At 36.0% G+C, this 21,194-nt stretch overlaps 3 protein-coding genes across 3 annotated transcripts; all 3 read left to right on the top strand.

The window, feature by feature from the left end:
• The first annotated feature begins 5,829 nt into the window (after positions 1 to 5,829).
• On the top strand, positions 5,830 to 6,574 carry LOC114734129 (protein DMP4-like). Its single transcript, XM_028921665.1, has one exon. The coding sequence runs from the start codon at positions 5,857 to 5,859 to the stop codon at positions 6,484 to 6,486; it is 630 nt and encodes a 209-aa protein (XP_028777498.1). The 5' UTR covers positions 5,830 to 5,856; the 3' UTR covers positions 6,487 to 6,574.
• Positions 6,575 to 10,221: 3,647 nt separating this feature from the next.
• Positions 10,222 to 13,957, top strand: LOC114734130 (triose phosphate/phosphate translocator, chloroplastic). Its single transcript, XM_028921667.1, has 12 exons — positions 10,222 to 10,608; positions 10,715 to 10,789; positions 10,962 to 11,027; positions 11,585 to 11,663; positions 11,881 to 12,001; positions 12,084 to 12,179; positions 12,476 to 12,588; positions 12,696 to 12,773; positions 12,866 to 12,982; positions 13,208 to 13,307; positions 13,412 to 13,512; positions 13,623 to 13,957. The coding sequence occupies exons 1-12, from the start codon at positions 10,352 to 10,354 to the stop codon at positions 13,638 to 13,640; spliced, it is 1,221 nt and encodes a 406-aa protein (XP_028777500.1). The 5' UTR covers positions 10,222 to 10,351; the 3' UTR covers positions 13,641 to 13,957.
• Positions 13,958 to 15,715: 1,758 nt separating this feature from the next.
• Positions 15,716 to 21,186, top strand: LOC114734127 (homeobox-DDT domain protein RLT1-like; the record flags this gene model as incomplete). The annotated part of the gene is given in 14 exon segments (XM_028921663.1): positions 15,716 to 16,445; positions 16,601 to 17,026; positions 17,483 to 17,562; positions 18,486 to 18,896; positions 18,980 to 19,069; positions 19,157 to 19,321; positions 19,432 to 19,654; positions 19,751 to 19,788; positions 19,790 to 19,852; positions 20,183 to 20,269; positions 20,371 to 20,520; positions 20,619 to 20,774; positions 21,098 to 21,158; positions 21,161 to 21,186. Coding segments are annotated over 14 exon segments (2,157 nt in total), but the record flags the coding sequence as incomplete, so codon positions are not given.
• Between the last annotated feature and the right edge of the window lie 8 nt (positions 21,187 to 21,194).

The following is a 21,194-nucleotide window of genomic DNA, read 5'->3' as shown; positions in this document are numbered from 1 at the left end:
GTATGAGATAAATATGTAAAAAATGTTTTAACTCATGCAAAATGCAGTTAAAGTGTTATAATCTGATTTCAGCTCCTTTTGGACCCGTTTGGATCCCTTAGCTCCACGTGCTCATAGATCATTGTTTAGTTAGTGCGTTGACTTGAACATGCACAAATTTGGGATCATATCGTGACTTCATAACATAAGGGTATGGTTAGTCGCGTTTATAGAATGGCGCGAGGAAGGGGAAAAATATAAAGGGCACAAAAGAATCCATTGAACGCTAGCATAATCAGCCGGTGCTAATGTACAAAGCGTTGATAATTTAGAGATGATCTGATAAGATGGGAGATTCCAATAAATAGACGAATTAGTTCAAAGTGGGCGTGTGTGTGTGGGTGTGATGGGTCCAAAGTGATTGATGGATGGATGTTGTTACTTGCCTTCGCATCCGTCTGTTCATGTGGTGGATTCTCTGCCATGTCTAGCCTGTTCACATTATAATACTCTTTTTTTTTTCCCCTAAATATAAAAACTTAATAATTAATTTATAAATATTATCCGTTCTAAATATAAAACCTATTTTTAGTGTAAATACAAATAAATTTTTATATTTATAATTAAAAATAGTAGTAAATAAATTAATTATTTGTAAATATGTGTGTGTTAATTTTTAAGATATTATTTTTAATCGTTTTCAATAGAAATCAAAGGGACTTACTATAACGTATAAAGAAAAATTATCATTAAAAGTCCCGTAATAGTTAAATAATCGTAATGATAACTTTCAGTGTAATAAATAAAAATAGGACTTTAGAAATTCTAAGTGGTACTCTTGAGTTTTATTATAAAGCAGAAAAAAAAAAGTTTCTAGTCATATTATAAGTAGATAGAAATTTTTTTAGATATAAAATATACAATTTTACTCTTCATTTTATATTGTGTTGAATTATTTTTATAGAATATAATGTATATTAATATGAATAAATTAAAAAATAATAAATTTAATGAGGATTAATAAAATGTAAATTTTTTATTTTATCAAAATATATTAAGGGTTTTGTTTGGTTGGAGGGGAGGGGAGGGGAGGGGGAGGGGAGGGGAAATGAGCCCCTCCCCTCATTTGGTTAAAATTTTGGAGGGGAGGGGAGCTAAAATGTCCCTCCCCTCCCTCCCCTCCTCCCCATTTTGACTCCCCTCCAAATTGAGGGTTTTTGGAGGGGAGCCAAAATTTTGGACCATTATGCCTTATGACTTTTTTAATATTCCACTTCTACCCATAAATATATTATTATAAATTTATTTCAAATAAAAAATATATTATCCTAGTAAAAAAAATAAAAATAATTACATTATATAATTAAAAATATATTATAAAAAATATTAAATAAAAATTATAATATATAAAATTAATTGTTTTTTTATAAAGATATTATTTATAAATATATTTTAAAGCTGGAAAAAAAGATAGTCTAAGAAAATAAAATTTCATTTTTCTTATAGCATATAAAATTTGTTATTTGATTATTTTAAATATATTATTATATTAATTAGAATAAAAAAATAACTAACCAATTTTTTAATACACATATTAACATGATAGACTGAATTTTTATTAAATTAATAATTTAAATTAAGATGTAAATTAATTTAATAATATATCAATAAAAAATAATAAACTATATAAGGGTAAAATAGTAAATTAATATTACATCCCTTCCCTTCCCTCCTTAAACCAAACAGGGATCATTAAATGCTCTCCCCTTCCCTCCTTTTTAATCAAACCAAATAAGGGGAGGATGAAACCTCCCCTCAAACCAAACAGGCCCTAAAAGTAATTTATAAATGTAATTAGAAGAGCACATGACCAGATGACATATTCAAGCGTCCTTTTTCCTGGTAATATTGTTATAATTTTTTTTTAACTTTCACATGTTTTAAATAAATATAATACGTCTGCTGGTCAATAAATAAATAAATATAATACGTCAGTTTTTTGTTTTATTTCGGTGGGGTGGGGATAGGGTTGGAGCCTTGGGGGAGAGAAGCCATCGATTCTTTGCAGTCTTTTCCATTTGACAATTCCCAAAAGATGAGCAATGACCCCTGGGACAAGCTATCTAGGACTGCCCTATAGCTTCTTACTGGACACACTCCCCGCGGGGGGCCAACCTTCCTTTTTCGGATACAGTAGGTATAAATTTTCTTTTGTTTTAAGGTACATTAGCATATGTTTGATTTATTTGATGTAATCACTGTGTTGCCCATTTCACAGAGCATCTCAACCTCTGCATGTGAGGGCAGTGAATTTACTCTTTTCCCCTCACTATCTTTCTTTGTTGGCCAATTCCTGAAATATATGTCCCCCCCCCCCTCTTTTCACGCCCATCTTTTAATTAATCAATGCCTTATCAATCATTAAAGTCACAATATACCTCTCATTTGCTATTAACGCATCAAAAAGTAGCCTATAAAGTGAAAAACAGAATAACAAAAAAGGTGCTAATGCAAGCATTCAATCACATTTCACATAATAAAACACACTTTTTAAAAATTTATTTTTGGAAATACTTCATAAAGTTTGAACTTTTTTAGAATATGGAAGCATAAAAGAGCAGCATGAATGAATGTAGATCTGCCCACCGGCCCTCAAATTGAGGGAAAGCGTCGGGAACAAATCAAAAGGTACGAGAAACAGAAAAAAGTAGAGCCTAACCAGGAAAAAAAGATTCAGGGTGATCAATTATTAGGCAAGGGAAATTTTAGAGACCTTTCTTTTTCCTTTTGCCCCATCACTACTCCCCAGCATGCTTGTTCATTTCGTTCCTGCTAGTGCTCTGAAACGTAAAAGGGTCGCCAAATCTACCTTTTCACAGTTCATGCAACTCATCATTGCTATACTTCACCCCAAGTCCTCTTTTATTTCCGCCATAATAATCGAATTTTATTGGACCTGGAAAGTGTATGGATTAAAGCGGGTATGAACAGTTTTAGTTCATGATTGTTCTTGATTTGGCCGGGTGACACATTGATTTGTGATCATATTAAGGGCTTGAAGGAGCAATTGAGATTTAACCATATAAGGGGTCCATCCAGTTATGGCTAGTGGTGTCATTTCTGGAGTCATAATTACTCTTGAGGGCATGATTTTGGAGTAGTAGGTAAGGATAAGAATAAAAATAATAACTGGAGCAGTTCAAATCCTAATTCCAATCCCGTCAGCTTAACGTAATTATTCTAAGAGATATTTGGATCCTGCAAATGAATTCTGTAGTTTCACCGCCTTGTGCTTGATTTCTCAGGAGTTTTAGAGCCAAAATGAATTTCAAATTAAGTTCAATGACGACCCCCCCCCTAAAACACTGTCATCATCATTATTTTTCAAAATGTTTTGAGGAGGAATTTTTTTATTGGTGAGACTTCAAAATCAGGATTTATGCTATTACCGGCTTACCTAACCCGGTGGACCAGATTGTGCACCCCAGTTATCCAGTTAAGATTCTTTCTCAGAGGAAGTGACGAAGGACAGAGAAAATAGCCAGAAATATTACTTAATTATAATATCTTATTTGTTTATAAATTATAATTGAGATTTTATAATTAGGATAAAAATAATATATAATCAAGATGAGGTAGTATATATTTATATATATGCCTTAACCTGAACAAACAGTCAAACAGCACAAATTCCGTCATCATTGTCCTGTGATAAGTTTCAATATTACTTGGCAAACCAAATGATAACAATAATAATACCTCATACATGCTCTCTGTTTTCTCACTTATCAACCAATGGTCTGAGTTTCACTGAGTTCCTGGAAAGGTGAAGGACAGTCAAATTATACAAATTTAATGACAGTCATTTTAATTTAAATTTTGAATTCCTTGCATTTAATTTTCAAACTTTGTAGTTGAGAAGTATATGTTGATTTTTACATTCTGCAGCTCTTTTATCATGTATGAGATTTAATGTTAAATTCTCTCAATAAAAGAAATCCCCACAACCTTAATACCGTCACCTGAACACCACAAACATTATTGATGGTATTTTTGTCTTGTAATATTCTTAAATATTGTTTCGTAATAAAGTTAAAGAAAGACAGAAAGAAAGAAAGAGGGGCGTTTTAAAATAATGGGAGTGGTATATTATACTACCTCCGGTCCTAATTATAAGACCCAGTTACTAATTTGAGGAGATTAAGGAAGTAAGTTAAGTTAGTTATTTGTAACAAATAAATGTGTCATTCCAAAATATCCTTGCTAATTAAGTGTTGGTTAGAACTATCATTATTAGAAGGACTATCTTGGAAAAAAATGCATAAACATGAGAGACAAAATAGATTGGGTCTTATAATTAGGACCAAACTAAAAGTCAAACAGGTCTTATATTAAGGACCTAGTATATATAATGTTACACAAGCACGAAAATTTTCCAAGACAATTGACCTATTAGTTAACTAAAATCGACCTAAACTGCTCAACTAATGCCTTAATTTATAGATTACACCTAATCATAGAAACTTCCTCTTAGTCTCTCAGGTCAACTATATATATTGAGGCCACATTGTCAATGACGTGGCTTGTCCCGTTGTCGCTTTCTTTCTTTTTCATGAGACATCCTCACTACATACTGACAAACTCAGTGTACAGCCACGCTCGGTAGGCTTTCCTGATCAACAATATCAAAAATTAGTCTGTTGTTCTAAAACCAAATAATAAAACAATTAAAATTTATAACCCAACCTACGAACAATTTTAATAATAATGCAAGAAAAGTGGTTGCCTTTCTTGGTATGTTGCATTGTCCAAACAAATGATATACATAATAAAAAAAAGTTCGAATCATGGTCGGAAGAGTTGCACCCATGCTTCAAAACAATAGGAAGCCCATATGCTTGATTATATGGTGAACTAAGATTCGAATCCTCGCTGGGAGAGGTGTTCACATTTAGTGTCCGACAGTGCCTTGAATAGGAGGATACCTATGCTTTAAAAAAAAAAAAAGAAGCCCATGTGCCTGAGCCCAATAACATTTTAGTTTTGTTTTTGGTCACAATGGGGTCTTGGAATTTTCATTTAGTTGTTGGGCCGACTTGGGCTTCTGGGTTGAATAATTTGCAACTAAAAAATTGAAGGCCCAGGAGAAAATTTTCCTAATACCACTCCTCTGACAACCGCAATAAAATAAAAGGCAAATGGCAGAAAAATACAAAAACAAATAAGCCAATTCCTGTGATGTTTTTGACTATTTTTATAATGATTTTGACAAGTCAAAATTTATCAAAATTACCAATTTGTTATTTTAAAATTTAATAGGTATTTTTCTGTTATTCTTTCAACATAAAACAAAGTTTGCAACAATGGATTGGATCATATTTCGAACGCGTTGAAAAAAGGTGGGAAAAAAAAGGAAAGTACGTGGAATAACGTAAAAGTAACAGAAAACAGATACTAGTTTGCGCAGGCAAGGCAAGAACCGAGCTCAGATTCACGACATAAAAAATATAAACCATCCTCGGCTCCGCACATTTTTAATGTTGCGTCTCGGCAAAAACATTCCCTTATCTTGCGTTTGCGTCCCATATATACATATAAGTTAACATAACTGAATAAATTCTCACGCATTTTCTTTCTTCCTCACTTAACTCTCTTCCATGCTATTATAAAATCATCAAGAGAACCAAAAAGTGCAAGCAAAGCTTGCAGAAGATTATAAGCCCAGTATTATCTCGGCTCAAACTTCATGTTGCTTCCAAGGCATCACAAAACTCTCACGTCTATCTTCTTCTTATATAAACTCATATATGCCTTTTCAACACTGCGATTTATATCAAGCTGGTCAAAGGAATTATTGAAGTTTTCAGGTTTTGAAAAATGGATAGTAGAAGCCATGTGGATGACGATCACGACGACGACGAGAAGCTGCCACTTTTGCGGAACAAGGACGTGCCGGAGGCAGAACGAAATCTGATTCAGAAAGCAATCAGCCTGACATTTCAGAGCACGGCTCACTTAGCCAACCTTCTGCCCACAGGCTCGGTGCTGGCGTTCCAGCTTCTGTCGCCGATCTTCTCGAACCTCGGAAACTGCGACGCCGTTAGCCGATCCATGACAGCTTTCCTCGTATTTCTCTGCGGAGCGTCTTGTTTCCTCCTGAGCTTCACCGATAGCTTCAGAGACAGCAAGGGTAATGTGTGTTACGGGTTCGCCACCGTGAGGGGCTTGTGGGTGATGGATGGGTCCATGAGGCTTCCGCCTCAGGTTGCGGCCAATTATCGCCTGCGTTTCATAGATTTCGTGCATGCGTTCTTGTCGGTGTTTGTTTTTGGTGCGGTTGCCCTGTTTGATCAGAATGTGGTGAGTTGTTTTTTCCCGGCGCCGACGAACGAGACGCAGGAGGTGCTGACGGCGTTGCCGGTGGGGATCGGCGTGATAGGAAGCATGCTCTTCGTTGTTTTCCCTACTCAGAGGCACGGGATTGGCTTCCCTCTTTCATCTACCTGATGTTTAATTAATTTACTTATTTTGTTGAAATATGTTAGTTCCTCTGTAAATGAAAGGGGGTAAACAGATCGATGAAAACTTCATTCAATTAAAGGGACTCGTGCATGCATTTGGAACAAATTATAGGATTAACGATATTTATCCTTTTAAATGTCATTGTTACCCTTTAAATTAGATGGATTATTAAGGTCTCTTTTTTAACTGATTGAGGGTTGAGTTGAATTGTGAAAAACATAAGAAATAAAATCAACGTAAAAGTGCCTCATCGATCTTCTGTTAAACTAAACAATTTGTTAGCCTCCAATCCGATCCCCCTGATCATCGTAGTTTTGTCGTGAGTGCCCAATGCCCAATCTTGTCAAATCGCTGTGTTGTTTTCTTGCTAGAACGATGTAAGTGTGATGTCACTGGTCACATATAAAACCGCGAGATTATCACATATAAAACAACGAGATTATTACAAAGACAAGGGCTTCAGCCCATTGAACAGATTAAACAAACTCTAGGAATGGCAAATTAAGCAAATCCGGGAGAATTATCCAAATAGTGGAGCTGAAGTTTTTACGCACTACGTTTGAAGTTAACGTAAGCCATTTCCGGAGGTTCTGAATGCAGAAGAAGTTCGGCATTTTATGGTTTGTTCTTCACAGATCTCGTGCGTGTGTATTTGCTCTCGTGTAGTATGCACTTGCCTAATCTACACGGACGTGTATGTGTATACATAGAGTTATCGTGTGCATGCAGGTGTACAAAAACAATATGATCAGCAAACCAATTTATATATGTAAAATAATATATATTCACATGCAAATAGTACTAATGTTTAGTGCCAACCATGGGGATGAGCAGCTCGTTGTTGTAATTAAGGAAATCTGGATTGTCTAAATCTAGTAGTTTCAATGATCTTTTTTTTTTTTGGACTCAAAGTAGTTTCAATGATCTAGATTTTAGAGATTTTTAATTTTTGTTTAGTGGACATATCCTTCCCAATCCTAGAAGTCAGCAGCCAGACGGATAGCTACTAGCTAGCATTAAAAATGCAAACTTGTAAAATAATATCTCGTCCAGTTTTTTGTTGTTTTTTTTCCCCCCTAATATCCTCTCATGCTAATTTTGCCTAGCTTATCCAACAGGACCGGGATGCATATTTTTTATCCTATTTTTTTTTTGTGGTAAAGAAAAGGAAAAAAAACTTAAGTGATTTTCTAGCGTAACCGATTTAAATGTTATCTTTAGATGAGTAGCATCCAAAACTCATCTTTTTTGGACAATCTTGATTTGATCTGAACCATCAAGATTTAATTTTTTCATGGTCAATATTTAATTATCAATTAATTGTTTTTTAAATTAATAAACTATTTTTTTGAAAAAGTGATAGTTAAAAATTATTTTCATTCTAAATTCTATAATTATTAAAATAATTATTTTAAAAAAATGAATCTGAGGATCAGAACGGTCTAAAAAGAATTGATGAGCACTCAAACCCCTTCCTGAATCCAAAGGACGACACCTAAAGATGATCAGCTGGAGACAGAGGCCATTTGGGCAAATTCATGACAATGAAAATAAATGTATTGAGGAGGATATGGCCAACCACTTGCCACGTTCGGCCGAGCAAAGGGACACGAAATTGACAATATTCCCCCAATCATCCAATATCTGTTGGGCCCCTTCATTCACTCGCTAGTCTTGTTTTCTGGGCCAAGATTTGGACGGCTCACAGTCTGAGATTCTATCACTTATGTTCATCACATATACAGATTTCGACATTTAGCATTAATTTTTTTTATATAACGATCTAATAGATCAAATTTGATGATTACCGGGCTTCATTGAAGATACTTCTGTTAAACATCCCTTTTGTATTGAACCAAAGCTTGGGACCTCATGTTAAGTAGTTACAACTTTTTTTACTAAAACCCACATCATTACAAATCAAGATTAAGCTTTTATCTAATAGAATGGATGGTGACTCGCCGAATCAAAAAGTTTGAGTAAGGCCTCAGGGGATCGCCGCTATCGTGTCATTAGCGTCCCGTGGTGCTCCCAGAAAATTACATCAAAGTGCTTAACTATTCTGGTACTCTTCTAATCCTCATTATAAAACTTAATTGTTGAATTCATTCTGCTTCGAAATATAAAATATATTTTCGTCTTTATCATTATTTTTTAAATTATTTTATGATATTCTCGCAATTATAATAAGGTAGGAAAGGGATAAAAGATATTAAGAAAGATGGTTATAGTATTTTAAGAAAAATATGTTATGTTTTTTATAATTAAGCAACTTACTTATTTTTTTAATCTAATCAGCTTAATTAAATAAGTTTTATATTAAAGATAGGAAAAGCATAATTATATGATCTTCAATATTTGTATGCTGGTAACTTTTGGGAATTTTGTATCCTGAATGCTGGAACTATCAACTTTGATCGGAAGAATCGAGTTCCCTGTACTCAATTCAATCCTCATATATTGTTCCATTTGTTATTTTCGTAATGAACGAATGTATAATCGCATCAACACTACTCTAGACGGGGGGAAACTAATCCCTAAAGTTATTACAGGGATAGAACTAAACTTTCTCAAGTGGCTCTTCAAGAAGCTTCACCGTCTCATCCAGTTCTAAACTAAAGTTTGCAAAATAATATAAGCACTAGTATTTCCTTCCCTATACACATGAGCATTTCTAATCTGTACAAAGCTATACAAATTAACAAGCTCGCATTAAAGTCCTCATCTTCCCGCACAAATCTTGTATTTTTCCTGAGGAATTATAGGTTTAAAAAAAATAATTATCAAGAAATTCAAATGACGAGTAAAACAATATAAATCTCGTTGCTATTTGTCATATTACAGCTTATCATTTACTTATTACGAGACTTTCTTGATAATTAAATTCATTCTTTTTTGAAAATAGACAATACTACTTCCCATCCTAATTATAAAATTGTATTTATAATTTATAAATGAGATCTTATAATTAGGATAAAGGTAGTATTTTTTTTAATTGTTCATATGTGAAATATAAAGTGAGAATTAGATATGGATATATGCATAACTGTCCAAGATTATATCACTGCAAACTCAAATCCAAATAATATTGTGTTTAAGCCATATCTAGTGGAACCATGCGCCATTGAAAAATAGTTTGTTAAAGAAAGACCAACGGGATTGGGTCTAGCTGAAGGGATCATAGTATGACAAATTAAGGTTTGAATTCCTATTGAGAGAGATGTTCATATTTAGTATATAACAGTATCTTGAATAAGATTGTACATGAGGACACTTATATTTTAGTAAAAAACAAAAAAAAACTTCATCAAGAGAGAATAGCAGGTGTTGTTGATGGAAACTTCACTCGATAACGCAGGAAGTCCGTGAGATTTTTCACTTCGGCGATAGAGAGGAATAGTGATGTCTGATGAGATGGAGAGGAGCAGCGGAGGAAAAGACGCGGGATAAGGCATCATCACCATTGGCCAATCCTCGCTTCTCTCTCTTTCTCCTTCACATATCTCTCTCTCAGGATAAGAGGGCCCCACTTATCCCGTTCCCTTCCCCCCCCCCCCCGCCCTCGCGATTCTCCCTCCCCCCCCCCAAAAGAACAATCCCCCTGCTCCCTCACATCTCTCACCCTTCCTTCCACATCCAACGCTCCCCATTTTCCCATCTTGTTTCCCTCGACGCACCTGATCACCCACCCCTCCAGGCAGTTAAACTGCAGCCACACGTCACAAAAACTGTTCCTGTACTTGGCTCTGCCATTTCTGTGCCACTCTCACCCTTCCCTCCCTACTCTATATTACGGCCGCATTTTTTGATTTTTCCGTTTGGTTCTTCTCTCTGTTTCGCTGCTGATTCCATGGAATCGCGAGTGTTGTCACGCGCCACCGCCTTCTCCTCCTCCTCTCTCCCCTTCCTCCGCAGGCTCCCGCGCGACTCCCACGGTGCTTCCTTCCTCTCTGTCAAGCCGATCGGGGCCGTTGCCGACGGCGGCAATCTTATCTGGGGAAGGCAGCTCCGTCCCGAGCTATGCTCGCCGGCGCTGAGGAAAGACGCTCCCCTCCGGCCTTGCCTCGCCGCTGCCTCCTCTCCGGCTGAGGGAAGTGATTCCGCCGGGTGAGGTCCGTTCCCTCCGTTCTTACTCGGTTCCCTCGCTGTCGTGTGTGTCCTTATCGACTTTGTTGTTGTGGTTTTGTTTCTTTCTTTCCTTTTCTTTTTACAGGGAGGCGAAAGTGGCTCCGGTCGGGTTTTTCGATAAGTATCCGGCGCTGGTGACTGGATTCTTCTTCTTCATGTGGTAGGTGACCTGATTCGCTGCATCCTCTCCGACTGTGTGTGCCTTTCTCTTCTACTTCTGTTTCTCTGCTATACGCTGAGCTATGCTCTAATTTCCGTTATCTAGCCGTGTTTCTCTCCGTGATCATCGCTTCGCGTTCTGAAATTATGCCTGTGTCCTTTTACCTTTGCAGGTACTTTTTGAATGTGATCTTTAACATCCTCAACAAGAAGATCTACAATTACTTCCCGTATCCATAGTAAGCACTGTTATTATATTCATCAAATTAATGTTTAATTTAGAGTGTTGCTTGTTAATACATTGATTAAGCAAGAGTTCCTGGTTAATGTAAGATGCTAATGGCGTCCAGGTTTCAATAACGAAACGAAGAAGTCGACATACTAGCTCAATGCATTATATGTTAATTCGAGTTCAAATCTCACATTAAATTATAAGTTTCCTAGATCCGTTACAAATAGTATATTTCAATATCTTGGAACTAAACACTTAGTTTCATGCTTTTGGCGACATGCTTCCCTGTGAGCTTCTTTATTATCTTGTGAAGGTAGGTGTGAAAGAGATAATAGTAACAAAGATTGAGATTGATGGTGGACAGTAAAATCTCAGGCTCTATTATTGGAGATGAGCAGTTAAAGTTACGTAGAAGTTAGTATGAAAGTGCTATGATTTTTTTTTTTTGACCAGAGAAAGTGTTATGATTTGATAGTAATTGTCGCTGCTAATCAGTACTAGTAATTGACTTCGACTAACTAATAATAACTTACGGCCGAAATAACCTATTATGGGTGTATGCAGCTTTGTCTCGGTTATCCATTTATTCGTGGGCGTGGCGTACTGTCTTGTGAGCTGGGCCGTGGGCCTACCCAAGCGAGCTGTAAGTAAACTTCAAATTCACTCGGCCCATATCTCATCATCATCGCCCAAAAACGTCCAAAATCCGCAATGTAGGAGAACGTGTTAAAACGTTTGGAGACATGAAAAACACTACTATCAATTTATCGCAATTTTCTAAAAATCATATCTACAATTTTTGTTCATTTATCAATGGCATGTATTCTGATACGTGAATGGCATATTTATATGCTTTGTAGCCCATAGACTCGAACCTGCTGAAGGTGCTGATTCCTGTGGCAGTGTGTCACGCGCTAGGCCACGTGACCAGCAATGTGTCATTTGCAGCTGTTGCGGTTTCCTTCACACACACCGTTAAAGGTGATCAAATTTCTAAAAATTGCCTCAAACTCGTTATATTTGTAATTTTGTAATGTAATCATTGTGAGCTCTTTTGTTTCAGCTCTGGAGCCATTCTTCAATGCCGCTGCTTCCCAATTCATACTTGGCCAGCCAATTCCTTTTACCCTCTGGCTCTCTCTGGCTCCTGTTGTTATTGGTATGATCGTCTCTTGACCGGTGGTTGTTTCTCTCCCACGGTTCACCATCTTCTATCAAATTTTAATGTCATACATGACTATCCTCTATGAACTTGGGATAATGAATATGCTTGCTTTAGAACCAAGATATAATAGAGGTAATATTACATATAAGGATAAATGTGAATCCGACGTAACATATAATAAGTTATTTGAATGAAACAGTTAAATCAAGATGATATATGTTCAACCATATCAACAAAATTTAATCAAATATTTTTAAGTCAAAGTTTGATTGTTGTGAGGGAATATGCAGGTGTGTCAATGGCTTCACTGACTGAGCTCTCATTCAATTGGACTGGTTTTATAAGCGCTATGATTTCAAACATTTCATTCACATATCGCAGTATCTATTCAAAGAAGGCTATGGTAATATTCCTCTTCTCTCTCCATTGGTCACATTGATCATTACTAAGAAATTGAGACTTGACTGAACCATATTATGCGCTCCCTGACACCACTCTATTATTCTGCAGACTGATATGGACAGTACAAATGTGTATGCCTACATTTCCATAATTGCCCTAATTGTCTGCATACCACCAGCCATAATTGTGAGTAAATTTGTACTTGCGGCCCTCGTGATGAATACAAAAACCTTCATATAACCCATGGACTTCTTATCATTCATTATTTGATCACACAGTTCGAGGGGCCTGCACTGATGAAGGGTGGTTTCAGTGATGCAATTGCTAAAGTTGGTACTGTCAAGTTCGTGTCAGATCTTTTCTGGGTCGGAATGTTTTACCACCTCTACAATCAGGTAAGCATATGCCACCAGATGAACTTATTCGATGCCTTACCCTTTTTTTTTTTTTGTTGGGAGCAAAATTTGATGCCTTGTCAATCTAGCAAAAATACACTAACTTTACCAAAGAAGACATATTCTTTCACACACAATTACATTTTCTTTCCTGTGTTATTTTCTTCAAGTACATGATTGTATGATAGATGGAGTTAACAATATTGTTGGCGTTCTTATCACCAGCTGGCCACCAACACTCTGGAGAGGGTGGCTCCTCTGACTCATGCAGTTGGGAATGTACTGAAACGTGTGTTTGTGATTGGCTTCTCAATCATAATCTTTGGTAAGCATATTTTCCTCTTCCATTTTGGAGCTCTAGTTTAGTTAGTTTCAATTTTGATTGCTTTAATAATCTAAATGAATGGTTCTTGCGTTCGTACATGACAGGCAACAAGATCTCCACCCAAACTGGTATTGGAACATGCATTGCAATAGCAGGAGTGGCCATCTATTCTTTCATCAAAGCCAAGATGGAAGAGGAGAAACGAGTGAGTGCAAATGAAACGACTGAAGAATAATAATATATATTTACAGTGAGTTGTATATGATTATGCTTTTTGTATGATGGTTTTCATTTGTTCTGCTCCTCGTGTGGCAGCAAGCGAAAGCGGCATAAGGAAAAAGAGACGTGCGTCTGAGCGCTGGAAATCATATCAATCATCACAGATTTGCTTCAAAAATAATAGAGTGATGGCTCCATATTGTATTATCCTTTCCTTGTAATAATTTCTGTTTCTTCCTCTCCCTCTCACCCTTGTCAATTTTCTCATCCTCTTTTTTGATTCTATCAAAAACCAAAGTATTTCTGTTTGCTGATTCGCAATCATCTCATGTTGACTGAACCATGATGTATTCATGATTCCCTCGGGACATGTTTAAGCTCTCCTTTTCAATTCCCTTGGTCTCAGAAATTGATAATAATACTGCTTCTCATATATGAAAAGTAGCCAGCTATACATGGAAGTCATTGGCTTGTTGAGTGGACTAATAATGAGTAGAACGAAAATCAACGCAAGGGGATTAACAAAATTTATTCCTTAAATGAGCATATAACATGGCTTTAAGATATTTTATTCTTGTTAATATGACTTTGATATATATATATATATATCCAATCAGCTAAAAAAGTTGTTTATTCATACGAAAGAGGAGTGAGGAGCTCAGTTCCCGCCATGTTTTATTTTGTTTTAAATATACAAAACTTATACATAAATTACTTATTTTTCGTACATGTTCGTGTCATTTTGAGTCCATTTGATAAAAGTTTTCCCAGTGTAAACTTTTCAACCTACGCTGTTGTTATCTATAGTTTGCTTCGTTTAAAAAAAAAAAAAAACCTCAGAAAACTGCTCTGCGTCTACTTTTCTTACTAGGTTGTGTCAAAATATTTTATGGAGCAATTGTACAGAAAAAAAGGATACTCCTCCGGTTCTAAATGTAAGATCCTTATACACACTAGTATAAAGGTCTTATATTTAGGACCGGAGGAGTATTTTATTATGAAACAAAAAGACATCGAAGTAAAATAAAATGTCGAGATTGGCTTTGTGAAGTATTCTTAATTCTTAATATAATTTACCTCGTTCTTTATTACTTTTAAGCTTTAGATGGTTGCGGCTAAGCTACAATAATAAAAAATTGTGGCCAACCCATGAAACTGCTTCTGTAGTTTGAGGAAATTGAATAAAGAGTTAATATTTGAGTGCCCCTTATTTTCTTGCCTATTATATTTTTGTTATGATTATTTAATAACATTTTTATTTCTTCAATAAAAATATAAAATGCATTTTAAACACATTGTTGTTCTCTTATTCTTACTCTAAAAGATAGAATTTATTCTGCACACAAAATTAAATACTACCTCCAATGGTCCTTAATATAAGGGTTGTTTGAATTTTATTTTGATCCTAATTATAAGATTTCAATTCACTTTATTTTTCATATTTATTCATTTTTTCTAAAGCAATCTTAATAATAATGGTTGTTATAACCAATATACTTGGTTAGCAAGAATATTTTAAAAAATATAAACCTATTTATTATAAATAATTAACTTAAATAATTTTTAATCTATTTAAATTAATCAATAAACTCTTATATTAAGGAACATGAGATTTAGTATAATGAAAAATAAAATTAAAATGATCCCCCCGCGATATCCACTTTCTTGACCCAAAACTAAATGACTTAATCCGTATTAAAGCCCAATGAAAAAGCCCATAGGAGGGAAGAGAAAAACGGGAAGGCACATCAAACTGGGCCCAAAGAAACAAAAACACGAAACATCGATTCGCTGATCGCATCAGACGCGAAAGATCCCAAAGAGCAGAGCCAATCAGAAGGAGCCTTCAGAAAAATTTAAAGAACTCCATTCAAAACGCAACAAAACACAGTAACTTGTAATTCAATTTCAAACACTCGCACATCACCATGATCCCACACACACGCACACTAATTAAATTCACCGAAACAACAACCCCCGAAATTGCTAAACCTTAAAATTAAAAGAACTTAAAAAAACGAAAATTCTGACAAGAACCGTGGAATAAAGGTTCATCGAAATTAGAACAACGTGTAGAGATAGAGAGAGACAAGTCAGACAACACAGATTTCATCTCATCAAATAAAAAAGGAAAAACGCAAAAAGAAAAAAAAACTGAACTTTGTTAACAAAAGTCATCTCTTTTTTTGATTTTTGTTTTTAGTCATCGTTACCGAGTTCTCGTTTGACACGAACATTCATCACACCGTTAATAAAAAGAGAAACAAAAAAGCCAGTATTTAGTATTTACGAAGGAAAATAAAAACGAATTATGAAAGGTGGTGGAGGAATTGTACTTGTAGGAGTCAAGGGAAACTGTTGTTGGCTTATCTTTGTTTTTCGATTTTTGTTATTAATATTATTATTGTTTTTCGGTTTGTTCTTTTATTCTTCAATCGTTGTTCTTTCTTTTCAATCCCTCATTGTACGCTGATGCTTTTTCTTATTTATTATGTTATTTCTAATTATTTTTCATCCCAGGATAATAATCTTGTGCCTTTTCAATCCTTGACTATTACGGAATTTTGGTTTAAGAGAGAGGAAGGTAGAGATGAGACGGTATAGATAAGGGAGAAATATTGATTCTTTTCGGTAGCCCTAATTTTCTGTTTTGGTTCCTTTTTCTTGAGCGTTCTGGATTTCTTCTGGGGGTTTGAAGAAGGTAACTTCAGGGAACCTTCGATCTTGATCGTTCTTCAATGGAGGCCGAGTCTGTGTCTGACGGGGAGAATAATCGGAAAAGGGACGCCGCTGATGAGTACAATGACAACAATAATGGAAGTAACAAAAAAATTGTAAATTCCAATGAAGGGCAGAGCAAGCCCAAGCGTCAGATGAAGACTCCTTTCCAGCTTGAGGCTCTGGAGAAAGCTTATGCTTGTTAGTTCCCTTCTTCAATTTTTTGATCTCCCTCTCTATCTGTAGTTTTTTGTTTTATTTAAATTTTTACGTGTTTTTTTTTTTTCAATTTGAAGATTTTGTTTGATATGCGTTCAATCCGTTTGCTAATGGAATGGACTATTTCTGTTGATTAGTGGAGACGTACCCGTCGGAGGCGATGAGGGCAGAACTGTCGCAGAAGTTGGGGCTGTCGGATCGGCAATTGCAGATGTGGTTCTGCCATAGGAGGTTGAAAGACAAGAAGGACGTGCCCAAGTCTTCAAGAAAGGCGCCACCGCCGTTGCCCGCTTCACCGACGGACGAGTTGAGGATGGAGACTGAACTTGCCAATGATTATGGATCCGGGTCGGGTTCGGGCTCAAGCCCGTTTACTCGTTCAGAGTTGCGGAATGTAGTACCTAGGGGTGTTCCTGGGTACTATGAGTCGCAGCAGGCTCTTATGGAGCTCAGAGCAATTGCTTGTGTGGAGGCGCAGTTAGGAGAACCCTTAAGGGAGGATGGACCTATTTTAGGAATTGAGTTTGATCCATTGCCGCCAGATGCATTTGGAGCACCTATCGGTATAACGCTTAGTGCTTTTGTTTTTTCCTCACATCAAGATTGTGTTAACTCATCTTCAGTTTATGCCTTGTCTTTATATGTTTTATTGTTCATTTTTATTTGTTTTTTTATTTTTTGCTAGGACTATCGGTCTCTTACAGTCTTGTATATAACAATTTAACTGTTAAATCAAGTGGGCATGGTTAGAATCTTCACATTGTTCAATTACTTAGGTATCATGAGTTTGTTGGTGTCTGTTTTGTTTCTTAAACATTCTGTATTGTATGAATGTTGTAGCGATTAATGTTCATATACAGCATCTTTGACCACCTCTGGGCCTTTTTTGATAGTAGACATGGTTGCTAGAATCAATAACTTATGTGGCATGAAGGGTTGATAAACTTCTGTTAGTTTTGCGTGCTTCTGTTTTGTTTGGCTGCTGACAATTTGGCGACTTTGTTTTTTTCTTGGAGCAGCAGTTAATGAGCAGCAGAAGCGGCCTAGTCTTGGCTTTGATAGTAAAGTCTATGAAAGACACGATGTTAGAACAAACAAGGTTGGTTTTCTGTTATCTGTATTTAATAACAGAATTGTTTATTAGATTGCATGCAAGTTTATATGCATTTAGTTGCATGTGACTCGCAAGAGATCATTTTTTGTCATCACCGTGGTTGAGTGAGAGATACTTATGATGATTGAGTACCTTTCTGAATGCTTATCCTATTCACTCAAAAGCCCTTAAGATTTTCACTAGTTAATCCACTTGTACCAGGTATTGTAACTTGCTTACTGTTTTGATTTTCGCCGTTTTTCAACATCTTGTCTCTGTTGTTAGCATGAAACATGAAATAAAGTGTTTAGTAACTTCACAACCATATAATCGTGTTGGAACTAGTTTTGACATCCTCAGCTTGAGTGATTATTCATTTGTATTCTTATGTTTCGATTCAATTCGCCGTATTTTTGTTGTTTATTCCACTTTTGTCCTTTTTCCTCTCTGGTTTTGAAGATTATATGTTTGAATGCTCAGTTAATGCAAATTCAGATTGTAGAATGTGTTCCTTTAATTCATAGAAAACATGTTACTGCCTCCATTATCAAATATAAGTAACTAATGAAGCTAGTCACACATATTAGGAAACAGTTTAGTGTCTAAACCAGTATTTTATCTTTTCTATTTTGCCTCCAATAAAGATATGTAGTTGGCCCAATGGTTATTACTCTTCATTGGAAAATGGAGAGTCCAGTGGTTATTTATGGGGGGCATTTTTGTAAAAATCAAGTGAAACATTTATGGAAGTTTGCAATGTTTCTTATTTCTGATAGCAAAGGATTCTCTTAATTTATTGCTTATATTTGATAATAAGGGAGTATTTTTAAAATATAATCTTAAAACTGCTTGTTCTGCTAGATAAGAATTTTGTTTACTGCTTGGTTGCTTTTCTTAGAGTCTTTGATTTTAATTTAGCTCCTTTCCAGGCTATGACAAGGGCCTTCCATGAATATCCATTTCTCCCAAACCACTCCAGTATTAGATCTGATGCTTATGGACAATTGACACAATCTCATTTACTTGATCCGATGGATGGTCCAGCCAGAACTCCGTCTTTTGTAGTAAAAAATGAACAGCTTCCCAGGATTCATGCTGCCCAAGGCCATTCGTCACGTGTTCGTGTTTCATCTCTACAAGATAAGCAAGGGCTTCCCTTTCCGTCGCCCTCTCGTGATGATGATGGCCCTTCTCAAAGGGAATCTTACCCAAACCTAAATATTGGAATGAACTCTCACTTTACTGATCACCCAATTGTTGGACCAGAAAACCCTTATGGGGTAGTTGGTGGACAAATCTTCCCTAGCGATGCAATATTACGGGTTGACAGGAAACGAAAGGTATTCTTTATTGAGCATCGTTTTTATGTTTTATTTCTCCAAACAGTCTTTGCCGAGAATTTATAATTATAAACTTTATGCAGAGTGATGATTCTAGAACTGCAAGAGAAGCTGAAGCCCATGAGATGAGGATCCAGAAGGAGATAGAGAAACAAGATAACATTAGGCGAAAGGTTGTTTTTGAAATGAAGTGTGAAATTTATGAATAGATGTTGAATATGCTTGATCTGATTCCCTTTTGTTCTTCCTCTCGGTTTTAGAATGAAGAGAGAATGAGGAAAGAGATGGAGAGGCAAGATCGTGAAAGAAGGAAGGAAGAAGAGAGGCTGATGCGTGAGAGACAGAGAGAAGAAGAAAGAACAAAGCGTGAGCAAAGACGTGAAATTGAACGAAGGGAAAAGTTTCTGATGAAGGAAAATTTAAGAGTAAGTCTGTTTGTGAGCCTTGTAGCATGATCATCTGTTAGCTAATATTGAAACCTTTGAGGATATGTAATGTATCCTACTGACATGTATCATGGTCTATCTGTTGAAAGGCTGAGAAAAGGAGGCAAAAAGAAGAGCTTCGAAAAGAGAAAGAAGCAGAGAGAAGAAAAGCTGCTCTTGAGAAGGCAGTTGCCCGCAGAATAGCTAAAGAATCTATGGAGCTTATTGAGGATGAACAACTGGAATTGATGGAGTTGGCCGTAGCAAGCAAGGGACTTCCCTCAATTATAAATCTTGATCTTGACACCTTGCAAAACCTTGATATGTTTCGGGGTGAGCAATATAATTTTAAATTGTCTAATTAGCACAATTTGGTTTGGGGTGAAGGCGAATGAGGTCCCAATACTGATACTCATTTGTTTACTGTAGATTCATTGTGCACTTTTCCACCCAAGAGTGTAAAGCTGAAAAAAACCATTTGCCATCCAACCCTGGATCAAATCTGAGGAGCATGTTGGCAACCTTCTCATGGTTTGTCCTTATTATCACTTTTACTTGTTTGAAGCGTTAATTGTGGTTTAGCATTTAAGCTTTAGTTATTTAATTAACAGTTCTTATAGTCTTAGATTAATTTTGTATTTATTCGTGATCCTTTTTGAGCAGTGGCTCTTTCGGCATGTAGTCTTGTGTACCCTGAAAATAATAAAATATTCTTCGGTTGCCTTGCTGTTATGTCTGGGTTTCTGGATGCGCTGCTTTCTCTAGCTCATGTTATCTTTTTAGTTTTATTTATTATTTAGACAATAGATTGATTTGTGACTTCCGAGTTCAAGGTTTTAAAGCTTTGGTGGTATATTACAGGTTTGGAGATTTCTGATTACATTTGCGGATGTCCTTGAGTTGTGGCCTTTTACTCTTGATGAATTTTTGCAGGCATTTCATGACTATGTGAGTCCATATGTTTTGAGCTGTTAAAATGAATTGTTCTATGCATTTTTTCCCTTCCCTTTTCACTTTGTGGGTTCAATCTGCAAACCGTTGGATCTCAGGATTCAAGATTATTTGGTGAGATACATGTTGCTCTTCTCAAGGTGATAATAAAGGACATCGAAGATGTTGCAAGGACACCTACAGGATTAGGTACTAACCAGAATGGGGCTGCTAATCCTGGTGGTGGCCATCCAGAGATTGTGGAAGGGGTAAGTCTATATATTTCCAAAATATTCTGTACTTTTTAGTCAATCAGTAGGTTTTTTCAATGTAATGTTGTTTTAATTTATTTATTTTTAAATATTAGGCGTATGCCTGGGGCTTTGATATAAGAAATTGGCAGAAGCACTTGAATCAATCAACATGGCCAGAAATTTTCCGACAGTTAGCATTGTCTGCAGGGTTTGGACCACGGCTGAAAAAAAGAAATATCACATGGTCATATGCAAATGATAAAGATGAGGTTCATCATTCTTCTTTATGATAATTGACTTCGTTAATTTCAGGACTTCTGGTATTTCCTATGTTACGTTAATACTCCATTGTTTTAATTCCAAATTTGAGGGGAGCACACTATTTTGGATATTGCTTCTCTTTGTTGCAGTCTTGAGATTTTTTTATGTTCAATTTGAATCTTGGGACGAGAGCATTTCTGTTGCCATTGAATGGTTGGCTGAGCAATTTGTCTGCATCTATTTATCAACAATTGAACTTTTTCCTTTTTATTTTTTATTTTTTATTGTGTTTCACGGACTAAATGAGGAATGATTCTATGTGTTACAGCAGGGTAGAAGTTGTGAAGACATCATCTCCACTCTTCGCAATGGTTCAGCAGCTGAAAATGCTGTGGCAAAATGCAAGAGAAAGGTCTGTTAGCCCCTCG

The sequence above is a fragment of the Neltuma alba genome, unplaced genomic scaffold (assembly GCF_004799145.2).
Source record: "Neltuma alba isolate B1F8T4 unplaced genomic scaffold, ASM479914v2 tig00013077_pilon, whole genome shotgun sequence".
In the NCBI taxonomy this organism is placed as follows: Eukaryota; Viridiplantae; Streptophyta; class Magnoliopsida; order Fabales; family Fabaceae; genus Neltuma; species Neltuma alba.
This window is presented reverse-complemented; position numbering and strand designations above follow the sequence as displayed.